The 14,488-nt window shown below is 38.7% G+C and overlaps 1 protein-coding gene across 2 annotated transcripts in view; it reads right to left on the bottom strand.

Annotated features, from left to right (window-relative positions):
- ramp1 (receptor activity modifying protein 1) overlaps positions 1-13,690 on the bottom strand; it is a 33,073-nt gene extending 19,383 nt beyond the window's left edge. Inside the window, exon 1 of one of the 2 annotated variants that reach the window (XM_053497076.1) lies at positions 13,663-13,690. Coding sequence is in view for 1 of the 2 variants with exons in the window: in XM_053497075.1 (XP_053353050.1) it covers positions 13,237-13,294 (58 nt within the window). In the remaining variant the exon portion in view is untranslated. The other variant, XM_053497075.1, reaches the window with a different exon arrangement.
- Between the last annotated feature and the right edge of the window lie 798 nt (positions 13,691-14,488).

Raw genomic sequence — 14,488 nt, 5'->3', positions numbered from 1 at the left:
GCAGTTTACTCTATTAAATCAGTAAGGCATAGCCATGTAAAATAAAATAATAAAGCTTCCTGATCACAGTGCTGTGTGTAGAGTAACTGCAGGAGGTGTAGGAGGCATCAAATTCAGTTCATCTTAGATGCCACTGACACACATTAAGCACACACTCTTATTTATGTTACGCTTATGTAAACTTAGCTAGAGAGCATATGGTGAATAGGAAAACTGGCTTCTAAAGAAATGGTAAGAATCCTCGGAGACGCTGAAAGCTTATTAAAGTCCAATGTAGTAATTGGCTGTTATGCAGTGCTAGAGATAAACCAGTGATCGTCTTTCTATTACATTTAGGTCAAAAAAGGGACGTGAAAAGTTCGATGTGAAATAGATGAGAAAGAGATTCGACAAGTCTCACGCTCAAAATGTGGACGAAGAAAAAAATGACAAATAATCCGGACATTTTTGAGACACAATTTTGCTCTAAAATGTCACATTTGCAGAGAAGCAGTCATGACGCTCCCACATATTAGAGTGTACCGTGGGTACGATGTTCACAAGATCATAAACTGCAGCCCTAGGGTTAGGACAGTCCAACCAGTCCGACTTTGTGTCCAGGAGTTCGTCTACGAGTGCCAGAGAGCACTACAAGAATAAATTGGATCGATTTGTTTTTTTTATGAAAAGTCTAGGGGGAAAAAATGACATGTCCAATAATTTCATAGGTTTATGTCAAGATTAGAGAGATTTAAGAGAGACTTGGGGCGTTTTAACAGAGTCCTATGAGAGCCCAGGACAAGTTCCAGGAAATCTCCAGGAGTACGCTATAATTTCTTGTCAAAATCACGCTACGAAAAGGGCTTAAGATTGTTGAACGTATTTTATTTTATGCTATGCTACATATATCAGACTGGAAATGTTCTTACCTCATTCGCTTAAATTGAAATAAAATGTTGTATTTGGATAATATTTAGAACCTGGCCGATGTGAAAGTTTTCGAGCAAGTTCAAATGCGATCAGGCTTCTCTATTGAAATTTATCTAATGATATTCTAATTGGTTTTGACTCGACTCACCTCTATTTACATTCTCCTATCTCGCCAGTAACACTAATTATCTATGGCAAATTACCTGTAAAGAAGCTGTGAGCAAGAGAAACCCAATTCCCTAGGCATATCCTGTACCTGTTTGTATGCATACTGCATTGTTCCTGGACAACAACAAAAAAGGAAAAAATCTGCATGTCTTATAACATGTCACATGTTTTCTTATCTACCAGTAAATAATGTATGAATGTCATTTGGTACTCTTTATCGCCGACTATTCCGTTAGAGCATAACGTCAGAGACGCTAGTGCCTTTTAATATCCCTACCCCAGTAGAATCCTTCACCTAAAATGAAGAGCGAATTAGTCAGACAATTTAAATGAACTCTAAGGCACCATGCCGTCACACACACAAACATTTGGTGGTGCGGCTCAGAGTTATAGCACTGTCTTTTATTAAATACCCAAATTAAACACGGGCTTTGTTACGATGTCAAGCTGTCATATGCTTTTAGAGCGTTATTGCCGCGTAATCTGGGAAATAAGCGCTCGGCTGGCTGGGTTCCTCCAGCCAACGCACATCGAAAATTAAAGCCTGTAGTGAGAGGTTTCTTAAAATCTGATTCAGAGGCACAGGATATGAGCCAGCGGCTAGAGCCAGTGTGGCCGAAGTGTTGAGGTCGAAGAGAAATAATAGGCATGCTTCCTATTAATTCCTGCTATAAACTGTGGGCAATATATCAAATATTACGTTCCCTGTGGTTCCCTAACAAATTGTGGTATTGATATGATAACAGAAAACAGGAAATTAATCCTCATTTATCTTCCACAGCATTTTAGACGCAATGTTTAATGGTGCAAAATATATATTTAATACTTTTTTTTATTATTTAATATATAAAAGTTTAAATTTTTCCAATCCTTACGTCAGCTGCACATATTCGAGCAGTCATTTATAATGTTTCTGACCGAGATTGAGAAATGGGATGCTGATGGGATTAGGCCTGAAACACCACGAACAGATGTGTAGAAAGACTAGGAGACCTATTTAAAAAGTGAGCAGACAGAGAGCACATTAATCTTGTTGATGCAAGCAAAAGAGCGGGAGAACATGGAAACGAAGATCCTTTTCAGACCATAAACATATAAAACAGTCCAAAAAAAAAAAAATATATATATATATATAAACACTCATTTTGCATTTTTCTTCGCTGCTGTGGGAAGGCAATCATTTCCAGCTAATTTCCAGCTCGGTTTCCAGCCAACTGCCCGAAGTGATGAGTTCAGTTTAGGTGCGGCATACAAAGTTCAGCTTTGGGCTTGTAACGATCTGTCATGGAGGAAAATAATCTAATGTGTTGTCGCAAATTGTTCCTCGCTTTGTTCAGCCTTGCTCATTTCCAGAGATGCTTTACGACTATCGATAGAAGTCAATGCCCCGAGCCCTTTGCTCTCCCCCTAGCTCACACAACACACACCTGAGCACACGCACGTCAAATTTATCATGGCCTCCTGTAAAATCCGAGATGGTGCCGACCCTTTGGGATGTTGTAATTACAGGCAGAACAGAATGTCACCCCACTCGGCTGTACTGGTGATAGATCACTTTACAGCCATTACATAAATGCTGATTCCCATCAACAAAGGCATTCGCTACGGGCTGCAGTGACTCACCACTGCAACGTTTCATCTCAACCTTGCACTCTGATTCGCTGCTGGCCATCGGCTTGTGTTTTTAACGGACCACAGCTAGTGAACATAAACGGAGAAGAACTATATTTAGTCAAATTATTAGTTTGAGCTTTTGATCTTTTGGTATTTATACAAGTCTTTAAAAAATGGAGTAATTGGTAAAGTTATTACCGTTGCTATAATATTTGTGACATTTATTGAGGCCCTGGAGTACAGTATACAGTATGCTCACCAGCTCCTTTAAGAAGAACACTTGTACACCTGCACATTCATGTACTGTATTTATATAATCAGCTATTCATGTGGCAGCAATGCAGTGCTTACAGTCCAAATGCATACAGTTATAGGTCAGGAGCTTCAGGCAATATAAAAAAAAAAAATACAACAATGGGGACGAAACATGGTCTGATCATAGTGTGATTTGCTGATGCTAGTATTGTTGGGTTGAGTATTTCAGAAATTCTCAAAAGCAAGTCAAGTGTCAGCAGGGAGCAGAAAAATATAACTGCGTGGACGGAAAACTAAATCAAGTCGCTGGCATGTCTCACAAAAACCACAGCACAGATTACTAGCCTACATACTAGAGTATGGATTACTAAACCGTTTAGTAATTACAGTACTAAATTTAAGAGTACGGCTTAATAGACCGAGAGTTCACATTTCAATAAGTCAAGAGCATGGATTACTAACCAGAGATTATGGCTTATTGAAACCAGAGCACAGATTACTAGACCAAGCGCATTGCTTACTAAAACAAGATCACAGATTACTAAATAAAGAGCATGGATTACTAACCTGAGAGTACGGATAACTAAGAGTACAGAGCCTATGGATTACTAACCTGAGAGTACGGATAACTAAGAGTACAGAGCCTATGGAGTACTAATCTGAGAGTACGGATAACTAAGAGTACAGAGTCTATGGATTACTAACCTGAGAGTACGGATAACTAAGAGTACAGAGCCTATGGATTACTAACCTGAGAGTACGGATAACTAAGAGTACAGAGCCTATGGATTACTAATCTGAGAGTACGGATAACTAAGAGTACAGAGTCTATGGATTACTAACCTGAGAGTACGGATAACTAAGAGTACAGAGCCTATGGATTACTAACCTGAGAGTACGGATAACTAAGAGTAAAGAGCCTATGGAGTACTAATCTGAGAGTACGGATAACTAAGAGTACAGAGCCTATGGATTACTAATCTGAGAGTACGGATAACTAAGAGTACAAGGCCTATGGATTACTAATCTGAGAGTACGGATAACTAAGAGTACAAGGCCTATGGATTACTAATCTGAGAGTACGGATAACTAAGAGTACAGAGCCTATGGATTACTAACCTGAGAGTACGGATAACTAAGAGTACAGAGCCTATGGATTACTAACCTGAGAGTACGGATAACTAAGAGTACAGAGCCTATGAATTACTAATCTGAGAGTACGGATAACTAAGAGTACAGAGCCTATGGATTACTAATCTGAGAGTACGGATAACTAAGAGTACAGAGCCTATGGATTACTAATCTGAGAGTACGGATAACTAAGAGTACAGAGCCTATGGATTACTAACCTGAGAGTACGGATAACTAAGAGTACAGAGCCTATGGATTACTAACCTGAGAGTACGGATAACTAAGAGTACAGAGCCTATGGATTACTAACCTGAGAGTACGGATAACTAAGAGTATAGAGCCTATGGATTACTAACCTGAGAGTACGGATAACTAAGAGTACAGAGCCTATGGATTACTAACCTGAGAGTACGGATAACTAAGAGTACAGAGCCTATGATCTAATCTGAGAGTACGGATAACTAAGAGTACAGAGCCTATGATCTAATCTGAGAGTACGGATAACTAAGAGTACAGAGCCTATGATCTAATCTGAGAGTACGGATAACTAAGAGTACAGAGCCTATGGATTACTAATCTGAGAGTACGGATAACTAAGAGTACAAGGCCTATGATCTAACCTGAGAGTACGGATAACTAAGAGTACAGAGCCTATGGATTACTAACCTGAGAGTACGGATAACTAAGAGTACAGAGCCTATGGATTACTAATCTGAGAGTACGGATAACTAAGAGTACAGAGCCTATGGATTACTAACCTGAGAGTACGGATAACTAAGAGTACAGAGCCTATGGATTACTAACCTGAGAGTACGGATAACTAAGAGTACAGAGCCTATGGATTACTAACCTGAGAGTACGGATAACTAAGAGTACAGAGCCTATGATCTAATCTGAGAGTACGGATAACTAAGAGTACAGAGCCTATGGATTACTAATCTGAGAGTACGGATAACTAAGAGTACAGAGCCTATGATCTAACCTGAGAGTACGGATAACTAAGAGTACAGAGCCTATGATCTAACCTGAGAGTACGGATAACTAAGAGTACAGAGCCTATGGATTACTAACCTGAAAGCAGATCCTACTAAATCTGATAATAGATTACTAGATCAAGAGCCCAGATTCCTAAAACCGTGGCATGATTTACCAAACTGACATCACAGTTGACTAATATAGGAACATGGATTATGTATTTCATCCTGATGCATTAATAAACCGAGTGCACAGACTAATAAACCAAGTATAATTTATCACCTGCATGCTACTCTCTCTCTCTCTCTCTCTCTCTCTATTTCTCACATATGTATTGCTTGGATTTAACACTGTTCTTTTTTGTGATATTGGACTGAGATATGTGGATATACTTTAGGTTTTGACTTTTGAACACAATCCTGTGTTATCTTTGAGATCCTGTACACAATTTATGGATCAACTTAGGGCGTTTTCTCACTGAAAACCGTTCCCGAGAACACTTGGCACTGGGACCAGCTGATTTTTCTTTGTGAGCATGCAATCATTCTGAGCTTGGGAACCAGTCTTCGGCATTTTCTCAGTATAGGAATCTGTCCTCTTGCTTTATTAATCCATGCACAGAGTTTATTTATGTCTACTCCATGGCACCTCCCAAGCTCTGTGCAACAGACACGGAGTGGTGTACCCTGGACAGAAATGGTCAGTTAATAATGGACAGGCTAGTTCAAACTAAAATAAGCATTTTTTTTTGTTACAACCATGGTGAACAGAAGATCAGCTTGGATAACGCAACATGTTAAAGCCTGAGGCAGATGAGGTACAATGGCAGGAACCTACACGGAGATGCAAAACAGGAATCTGAGGGTAGTGTGGGCACAGGCTGACTGAATCCGAACATTTGATGATCAGATAAATATCGGCTGGTCTTTTATCTTCAGTTGTTCAGGTTCACTAGCCTTTAGTACTTATCAAACAGTGAAATGATCACACTGGAGGGAAATAAAATGAACAAATCTTCCGAAAAGCAAAATCCCAGGTGCTCAGTTTGCCGGGAATATAGCTCTAACCCTGAAAGCGTTGTGCCAACACAAGGAGCTTTGTTGTGGGGCAATAAGGAGAGTAATTAAAAGTCTAGAAAGTGCAGTCTCCGTATTCAGCGAGACCTAATTTCTCAAAGTGCAGCATGAAAAGATCTGTTGTGAAGGACAGTACAGTGTGTCTTGCTACTGAACGGATTGTCAGAGTCAAAGTCTTAAAAATTAATCATGCCCACCTTGGCAGCTTTCAGAAATCACAATCACGCTATAAACGAGCGGGGCCGTTGTCCCTGACAAAGTTGTCTCAGAAACAACCGTCAATCACGGATGAAAACAGGAAAGATAAATCACTCCCACCTTGTTTTCTCCTTTGTCTAATATATGCACTGCATCACGGCACGGTTCGTTTAGCAGGCTCGATCTGCATAATGAATAATCAGCTAATGCAAGAGGAGATCCCATTCCATTCCATTCCACCCAGTACGTTCCCTACTGACGTCACACCTTAGTTAACTACCAATTATTTACAACCGCTGTAAATGGAACAAACTGGACAGCCTGAATGTGCGCCCTCTCCCCACAGCGGCAACGGTTCGACTTGGATATGTCTTACAAAATGTAAGACTCCCAGTTTGAACTGTGCGATTAAAGCTGCCTAGGCATTTGCAACAAAACATAACCGAACTGGAATTTGCCCAGAATAAAAGCAATACCCCAATGAGAACACTTCTTTGCTACTTCAGTAGTTGGTGTAACACAGCACACTGCTATTAAATAGGCTCCCAGGCATGGCTGTCCTCATTCTCCATCAGTGCTGCTGCTGCAAAATGCAACTGAAGACATTTAAAAAGGCAATAATGGCGCAGAACACTGTGATGATCTATTTTCCATATACACTGATGGGCCCCATTAGCGATTACTAATGGAGACACTGGGAATGTCAATGTTACACAAGGGCTTTAGTGTTAACAGACCTTTCAGAAACAAAAGTAACCGAATTCAGTTCTTCCAAAAAGTCGCCGACTACGCTAATAACCTGTTGTATCCAAGGGACTAGAAGTGTCTCCGTGAGTGTGTTTGTCTTTGGAGCTTGCCATGTCACAGGCTGTTTAGGATAGTATTCCTATTTATAATACACTATTTATATCTGTAGATGCTTGACATTGTTTACTCATTATATCAGAAAGCCTCTGATTCTACTCCACTAGTGACTCTGGCTAGTGAAGACAAAAAAAAGTGTGTCTCTCGGGCACTAAACTGCAAAATACAAAGCTCTCCTGGCAACGAGGAAGACATAAAGCACGTCTGAATTAATCTCCATTTATTAGTGCTGCCTGCGCTACCCACCATCGTCCATCTCTCTATTCAGCCCGAGCAGAGTAAAGCTTCATATATATATATATATATATATATATACTTTATCACTTTGTTAATCGTTTGTGGAGACCTCGGTATATTTTGTGTGTGCGTGCAGATGTAGTGCTTTCATGTTTTGCTCATGACACTTGCTTGTCTACAGGTTAACCCCATAGAGACTGTGGCTTTCTACTAGGGTGAGAGTGTTCACACTTTACAATAACAAGATTTAAGTACATGCTACAATGATCTACATGCATGCACATCATATTAAACGTAAACAGATACATGTGGTGCCATGCCCAAGTTCTCTATTTCAGCTGTACACATTTGTTTTGATGTGTTGGTGGTTTGCACTGAAATAATTGAGTTGGTAATTTGCCACCACCCAGAGTAATGGAACAGTATACTCTGCTGAACTGATCTGCCAAGGCAGCATCTCTGGGAAAAAAAAAAAACCTGGGACATTTAATTAAGGACATCAATATGCGTGTTGTTTTGCGGTTTTAAAAGAATGGGATCAAATGCACTAAGGTCAGCATCACTCCTACTTGGTTTCGATCCACGGTTTAGCAGCCACATTAAAAAACAATTTTATTAGTCATAAAATAAGGAAGGAAATAAAGAAAATAAATATTTTTTTCATAGGTTTTAAGTATTTGAAATATATCACTGAATACCACAAACAATAATTTCAAGACATTTCCCCATACTAAGAAAATATGCTTATTTAGATTTTAAACTAGGGCTGTATGATTTGACTTTAAAATAATTATCATTCATAAAATTCATTCATCATAAAATTGCAATTATTAAGAAAAAAAAAAGAATGTGATTTAAACTGCTATCTATACATATAATAAAAATGTAAAATTGGCGTGCCTGTAAATGGAAGATATTTGCAGAAAAAAAATTAGATGAAGAATAGAACACATTAAGATGTTTGGTGCGTGCATTAGTCTGTTTGTGCATGCATCACATAAAAACTACTGAATGAATTTTAATGGGGTTTCACAGATGTGTTTAGCTGAGCTTAAGGTAACATATAGGCTTTAGTTTATCACAAGTGGCCCATGAGATTTTAAACTAAAAAGATCTTTATATTATTAAAAAAAATCAACCTAGAAAAAATGTATCTGCACATTTTCAATTGCGTATGAGTGTGAAATTGAAATCTACTTAATAATCACACGCCTTCATTCCGCGCATTTCACGGTAACACATACAAATTTTACTTAATTCCAAAATTCAACAGATGGCGTTGTACAGTTTTTAAAACGCACATATGAGTGTGCAATTAAAGTTCTTGTGGACTAAACCACCAGCTAGTGTATGTTTTAGAAATTACCTCAATGTTCAGAAATTACCTCAATTAGAGGCTGTTTGCCAATATTTATTAACTTAAGATAAAAACTACATAAATTCTTAACTGTGTATAATACCTCTAATAAATTGCAGCCTGTTAAATATATGCTATATATCCTATCCCAAGATGCTTAGGGCACGAGGCAGGGTACACCCTGGACAGAGTGCCAATCCATCGCAGGGCACACACACACACACACACAATTACACACTTACACACTATGGGCAATTTGGGAACCCCGATTAGCCTAATCTGCAGGTCTTTAGACTGTGGGAGGAAACCGGGGTACCTGGAGGAACCCCACCAAGCACACTCCATCAAGGGAAAACATGCAAACTCCATGCGCACAGAGACGGGAATTGAGCCTGGCCAGGAATCGAACCCGGATCCTGGAGGTGCAAGGCGACAGTGCTAACCACTTTTGTAGAATCAGCTCAAAAATTATTTAGACAAAGCTATACAGTAGGTCACTGTGGCTAGATCAAACAAAATAGGATCATTGTAAAAAGTTGTTTTTGTTACAATGTTTTCTTTTGTATAAACAGGTCTTAATTAACAATAATTACTTTATATATCATAAAGTAACAATAACAATAATAATAATAAAAATGTTTATTTAAAACATAGATGAAACTAAGATGTGATATAACAAATGCCCTTACATTTCGATTCTAAATGAAATCTGAATAAACAGCTTTAATAGTCTTTACCCCGGGAAAAGTTACAGGCAATAAAAATGAAGCTGTAAATGTTTCTGGCATCTTTTTAACAGCAGATGTGAATTATCTACATTAAAACGCCTGCTTTCCATTTTAATCCAGCATTCACTTCAGATGTAACACAACCAACTTCATTTTAATTATGTTAATGCATAAATCAGTGTAGTTACTCAGTTATATAATTAAGATATTCTTGGAAAGAAGCACAGCCAAAATTCAGAAACGTACAAACGAAAGACATTTAGGCGCCAGCGTGTAGAGGAAACCATTTATGTGTTTTTAGGAACACGATGCCAACATCCAAACATCGGTGTTCTTCAGAATCATCCAAGCGGCCCCATGTTTTGCTAAAGACATTTTTCTATCTCAACTCCATACACTATTCCATGTAGCTTTCTCATCCCTAAACACTTCTTAGTGGAACTTTACTTAAAGTCATTTACTTAGTGAATGGATACAGAAACCAATTTCCAGCAAGATAACATGTACTATTAAAAGGTTCTTTTCACTTGCAGTACATAATGGCATAGCATTAGGAAATGATCTGTGCAGAGGATGGCGTGGAGCTTTATTTATATAATCTTGCATGACCCCTCGACACTTTAGTCCTAGTTCGCTCTCCAACACTTCCTACACTTTTTATATTTAGTAGAAGTCTCAGGTTAAAGCTGCACTCATATTGGTAGGGTTTTTTTTTTTTCTTAAAGAAGAGAAAAAAAAGAAAATCAGATAACCTGGAGACGAAGCTCTTTTAATATAATACAAAAGCATGCTAACAAGCAACTAGGCTGAAGCAATATACAAAAAAAAAAACTTCTACTCATTTTGCACAGGAGCCGTTCGATTTGACATCGCTAGTACAAGCTATCACTCAAAAATCCAGCAATGGACAAATCCTTTTCTCCCCTAAGGAAATGGGAGATGAGTGACATATGAATCTAAAATGATTTGCGCAGGTGTTAACCGACACTTTCTGAAAGCATCTCATATGCTCACATATTCATTGTTAAACCTTTTTTATTATTTACAGTATATTTAACTTACTTTTATTTAACCTTTTAACCAAAAGAGAAATAAGGAGAACACACCCTTAAAAATAAATTAAAAAATTAAAAAATGTATAAATCATAACATAAAACATTATGCCCAGTATTGTGTAGGTTCCCCTTATTTTTTCCATCTGTAACCATTTCCTAACTGTAACTATAACTATTATATACTAATAATACCCATTTCCTAACTACTCACTTTTACTGCTTCTTTTTCTTTGCGTTAAAGATAAACCAATAATATTTTGTAAACACATTTATTATTAAATTTTTTTTTTTGGTTGTTTGTAGTGCAATGACCAATGACTTCTATCTGCAAAAAAAAGATGTAATCTGTTCATTTCTTTTCCTCCTAAAACTTTATTTTATTCTGTTTTATCCTGGGTGTCTTCAGAAAATCGTCCTTCACAAAACCTTTTGATATGCAAATGACTGAATGAATATGCAAATTACAGTGACTTTTTGAGCATGCATTAACTTGTTTAGTTAGAAAAGTTGCCAGCACCATTCAGGATGACTAATAGTTCACAAGTGGTGTATTTCACTAAATCTGTTGTTACCATAGGATTGTTTAGATAGCGTGAGTGTTACTCATCACATCTGATATGAAGAAGTGAAAACAGTGTCCTTGATGGATGAAGCTATCTGTGTCTGGGGAAGAAGCTGATGCAATGAATGCAGTGTGTGTGTGTTGATGGTTAAAGCCATCAGAAACTCCAGCTTACTTTTGTGTGCCACATATGAGGACAAGAAACCGCAGTGTGGACTAATGTCACAACATGGATGCGTTTTCAGCACCCATGCAGTCAATCACTCGATATGAAATCATACTTACTCACAAACCAAACCCAATATACAACCGTGTATTTGTGTGTCTGTGCAAAGCACCAAAAACAAGAGTGTGTGACCGAAGCAGATGGTAAAAGTAAGTGAGGGAAATAGAGAGACAGAGAAATTTGCTAGCATATGCACAGTTAAAACAGAAGCCTCTCATGGATCTTTCTCAACCTGCAAGCAAACCTGGCAGGAAAGGTTTGTTGGGTATGCAGAGCACACTTAAGTGAGGTTTAAGACAAGCAAACAAGCCTATCCATCAGGAGGTGCTCTCTGTACATTATTAATTATCCAATTAAAGCACTGACCCATGCACACACCCAGGAATAAAGCTAGCGGCCTACAATGACAGATACTGTGCATCTTTCTATACATTTTAGGTTTACTGAGGAAATGAAATGTATACCCATGATTAACTTTACAGTAGTGGTCTTTGAGGATTATTTGTTATGCGTTGCTTTTTTTTTTAAAAGGTATATACAGACTAAATGTCAAAAACATATTCCATTAATGGACAAGGCAAAGTGTCAGGTATTTTTATTCTTAGAGTAGTGGTAGGCACAGAGGCTGAAAGGTTAGTACGGACGCCTCACACTTTCACTGGGCTCTTTAAATCTTGCATCTAGTCTGTGGGCAGGGAGTGTGCATTTTATTCTTGTGTTTTGTTGGTTTCCTTCTCACTGTCCAACCATGCGCAGGCTGTTGAAAAATTGCCCGGAATGTAAATGTGTGTGTGTGTGCGCATCTTTACGTTGTGTCCTCAGTAACGTAACTTCCCCTACCCATTATACTACTACTGCTGCTGCTGCTAGTGTTGCTTCTGATAATAATAATATAATTATTATTATTAATAATAAGACAATTTAATTAATTAATTAATTGTCATCTAGGCTTTATGGGCTTACAACAAAAAAAATCACATCACAATTCTTTTGTGTGGCACGCTGACTTTTAAGTCTTGCTCTAATATATACAGTATACACACACACACACATATATATATATATATATATATATATATATATATTAATTCTCATTATTAATCCTGGTCAGGGTGGCAATGCACACACTTCAGGAACTTAGGGTGTTAATTTTGGCACACCAATTAACTTCATCTGCAGGGTTTTGGACAGAAACCGGAGTAACCACGAGCATACAGACCCATGGCGGGAATCGAACCCTCAACCTTAGAAGCGCAAGGCCACAGTGCTAATCACTAAGCCAGAGAGTTGTAGGAGAAAATAATTAGCTTACTTTGGTCAGAATTGGGATACAGCGGTACCTCTGCATACAAATTTAATCCGTTTAGGTGACGAGTTCTTAAGGCAAAATTTCGTATCCCAAAACACATTTTCCCACAGAAAATGGTATTAATGCAAATAATCCAGCAATCCAAAAATTTTAACAATATTACCCAATTCCAATACTGTAATTATATTTTTGCATGTAAAAACTATTAAAAGATTTAGAGAAAGATCTTACACCTGAATTAATCTTAAGGTATGATTTCTACCTACAAAAAACAGAACTGAACAGAACTACCGTCTTTAATAACATTCTTGAAACCGGTGCTATGTCTTCACTAAATCCTGCACAAAATGCACAAGAAATGCAAAAAAGAATTGTAAACTTGCTTCACTTGGCCTTGCACTGACAAAAACAAGTCGTGATATTTACAGAATCAAAAAGCAAACCGAACCGGTACCGAGGTATCGTAATAATATCGTATCGGGAGATCCCTGTTGATTCCTCTCTCCAGTGTACTGTATGTAATGTGTGTGTGTGTGTGTGTGTGTGTGTGGTATATGGTCAGTAAAACTCACCCAGTACAACACACACAGCTGCATGCCTCCTGGCCGGTAAAACGCCTCTGATTCCCATCCTAAAGCGATATTTTCACCCCGATGACAAGTTTGTCTAGTCCTCCTTTCCGCACAAGTTATTCGTTATTCGGTGTCTGTGCTCTATAACACATGTTTATACGCAGCGGATCGACACTCTGCGCAGGTCACTCTGAGACACTCTGAGACACAGAGTTACAGCTCGGAGGAAGAACAGCGACCGAGCCTGGCGCGTGCGACAGCGCGAGCGAGCGAGCGAGCGATCCAGAGCGCGAGACGAAACCAATCTACATTCTGTCCTGAAGTGTTTCAGTCCAAAACGACTCGGACTCTTCACGGACGTAAAAACGAGTCCGGTTTACACGGAGTCAAATAATAATAATAATAATAATTGTAAAAAACACACACACAGTAGATCCTGAACCGTCGGGAAAACCGGTGCGCTGACCGGAGCGCGAGCGTATTTGTGTGCGCGTGTTGGAGCGCGCGTGCGGGTGTAGAGAGAGAGAGAGAGAGAGAGAGAATGAAGCTGCAACACACACAAACACACGCGCGCACATTCCACTGGTATTATACAAGTATTGCAGCTACATTTATGCCATACTCACACCTCACTCTAACCCTGGCCTCTAACTATTCACTGACTCACTGTGTATACTTTGCTTTTCTATATTTGCATTGCTGATTTTTGTCATTTCTCATTGCTTTGCAAGTAACTGCACGTATCACTGAATTGACTGGAAACAAAAAGTAAGAGGTGGCAATTGACTTGCTTTTTGTCTTCCAGCCTGTGCAGACACACAGCATTTTACATAAGCAAAATAAAATGTTTACATACAGGTAAGCAAAGAGGGCCTTATTTTCTTGCGATGCAAATTTCTTTCTCAGTCCTACCACATTCTCGGCTTGACAATGGTCCCAAGTTTGTGGGCACCTCACTAAAACACGTATATGGTATGTTCTTGCTTAACATCTCATTTCACACAATTACTGTACAAGGTAGTCAAAAAGTTTAGAGATTTGCACGCCACAAATCCAGTCGCTTTCGCTCAGACACCTTACAGTAAAACCCAGCAGTAGAATTGGCTATTGACGGTCTGGCCCCTGAGGACGAATGATGCACATTGTTGAGAATGTCAAAAAAAAGATGATAAGCGCGCATTTGGTCTAGCTGTGGACCTGCTTTACCTTTTTATTTTGGTCACAGTGATGATCGAAGGACTGTTGCTTCGTC

This window comes from Clarias gariepinus, chromosome 5 (assembly GCF_024256425.1).
Source record: "Clarias gariepinus isolate MV-2021 ecotype Netherlands chromosome 5, CGAR_prim_01v2, whole genome shotgun sequence".
NCBI classification, from domain to species: Eukaryota; Metazoa; Chordata; class Actinopteri; order Siluriformes; family Clariidae; genus Clarias; species Clarias gariepinus.
Note: the sequence above shows the minus strand (reverse complement) of the source record. Positions and strands in the feature narration are given on the sequence as shown.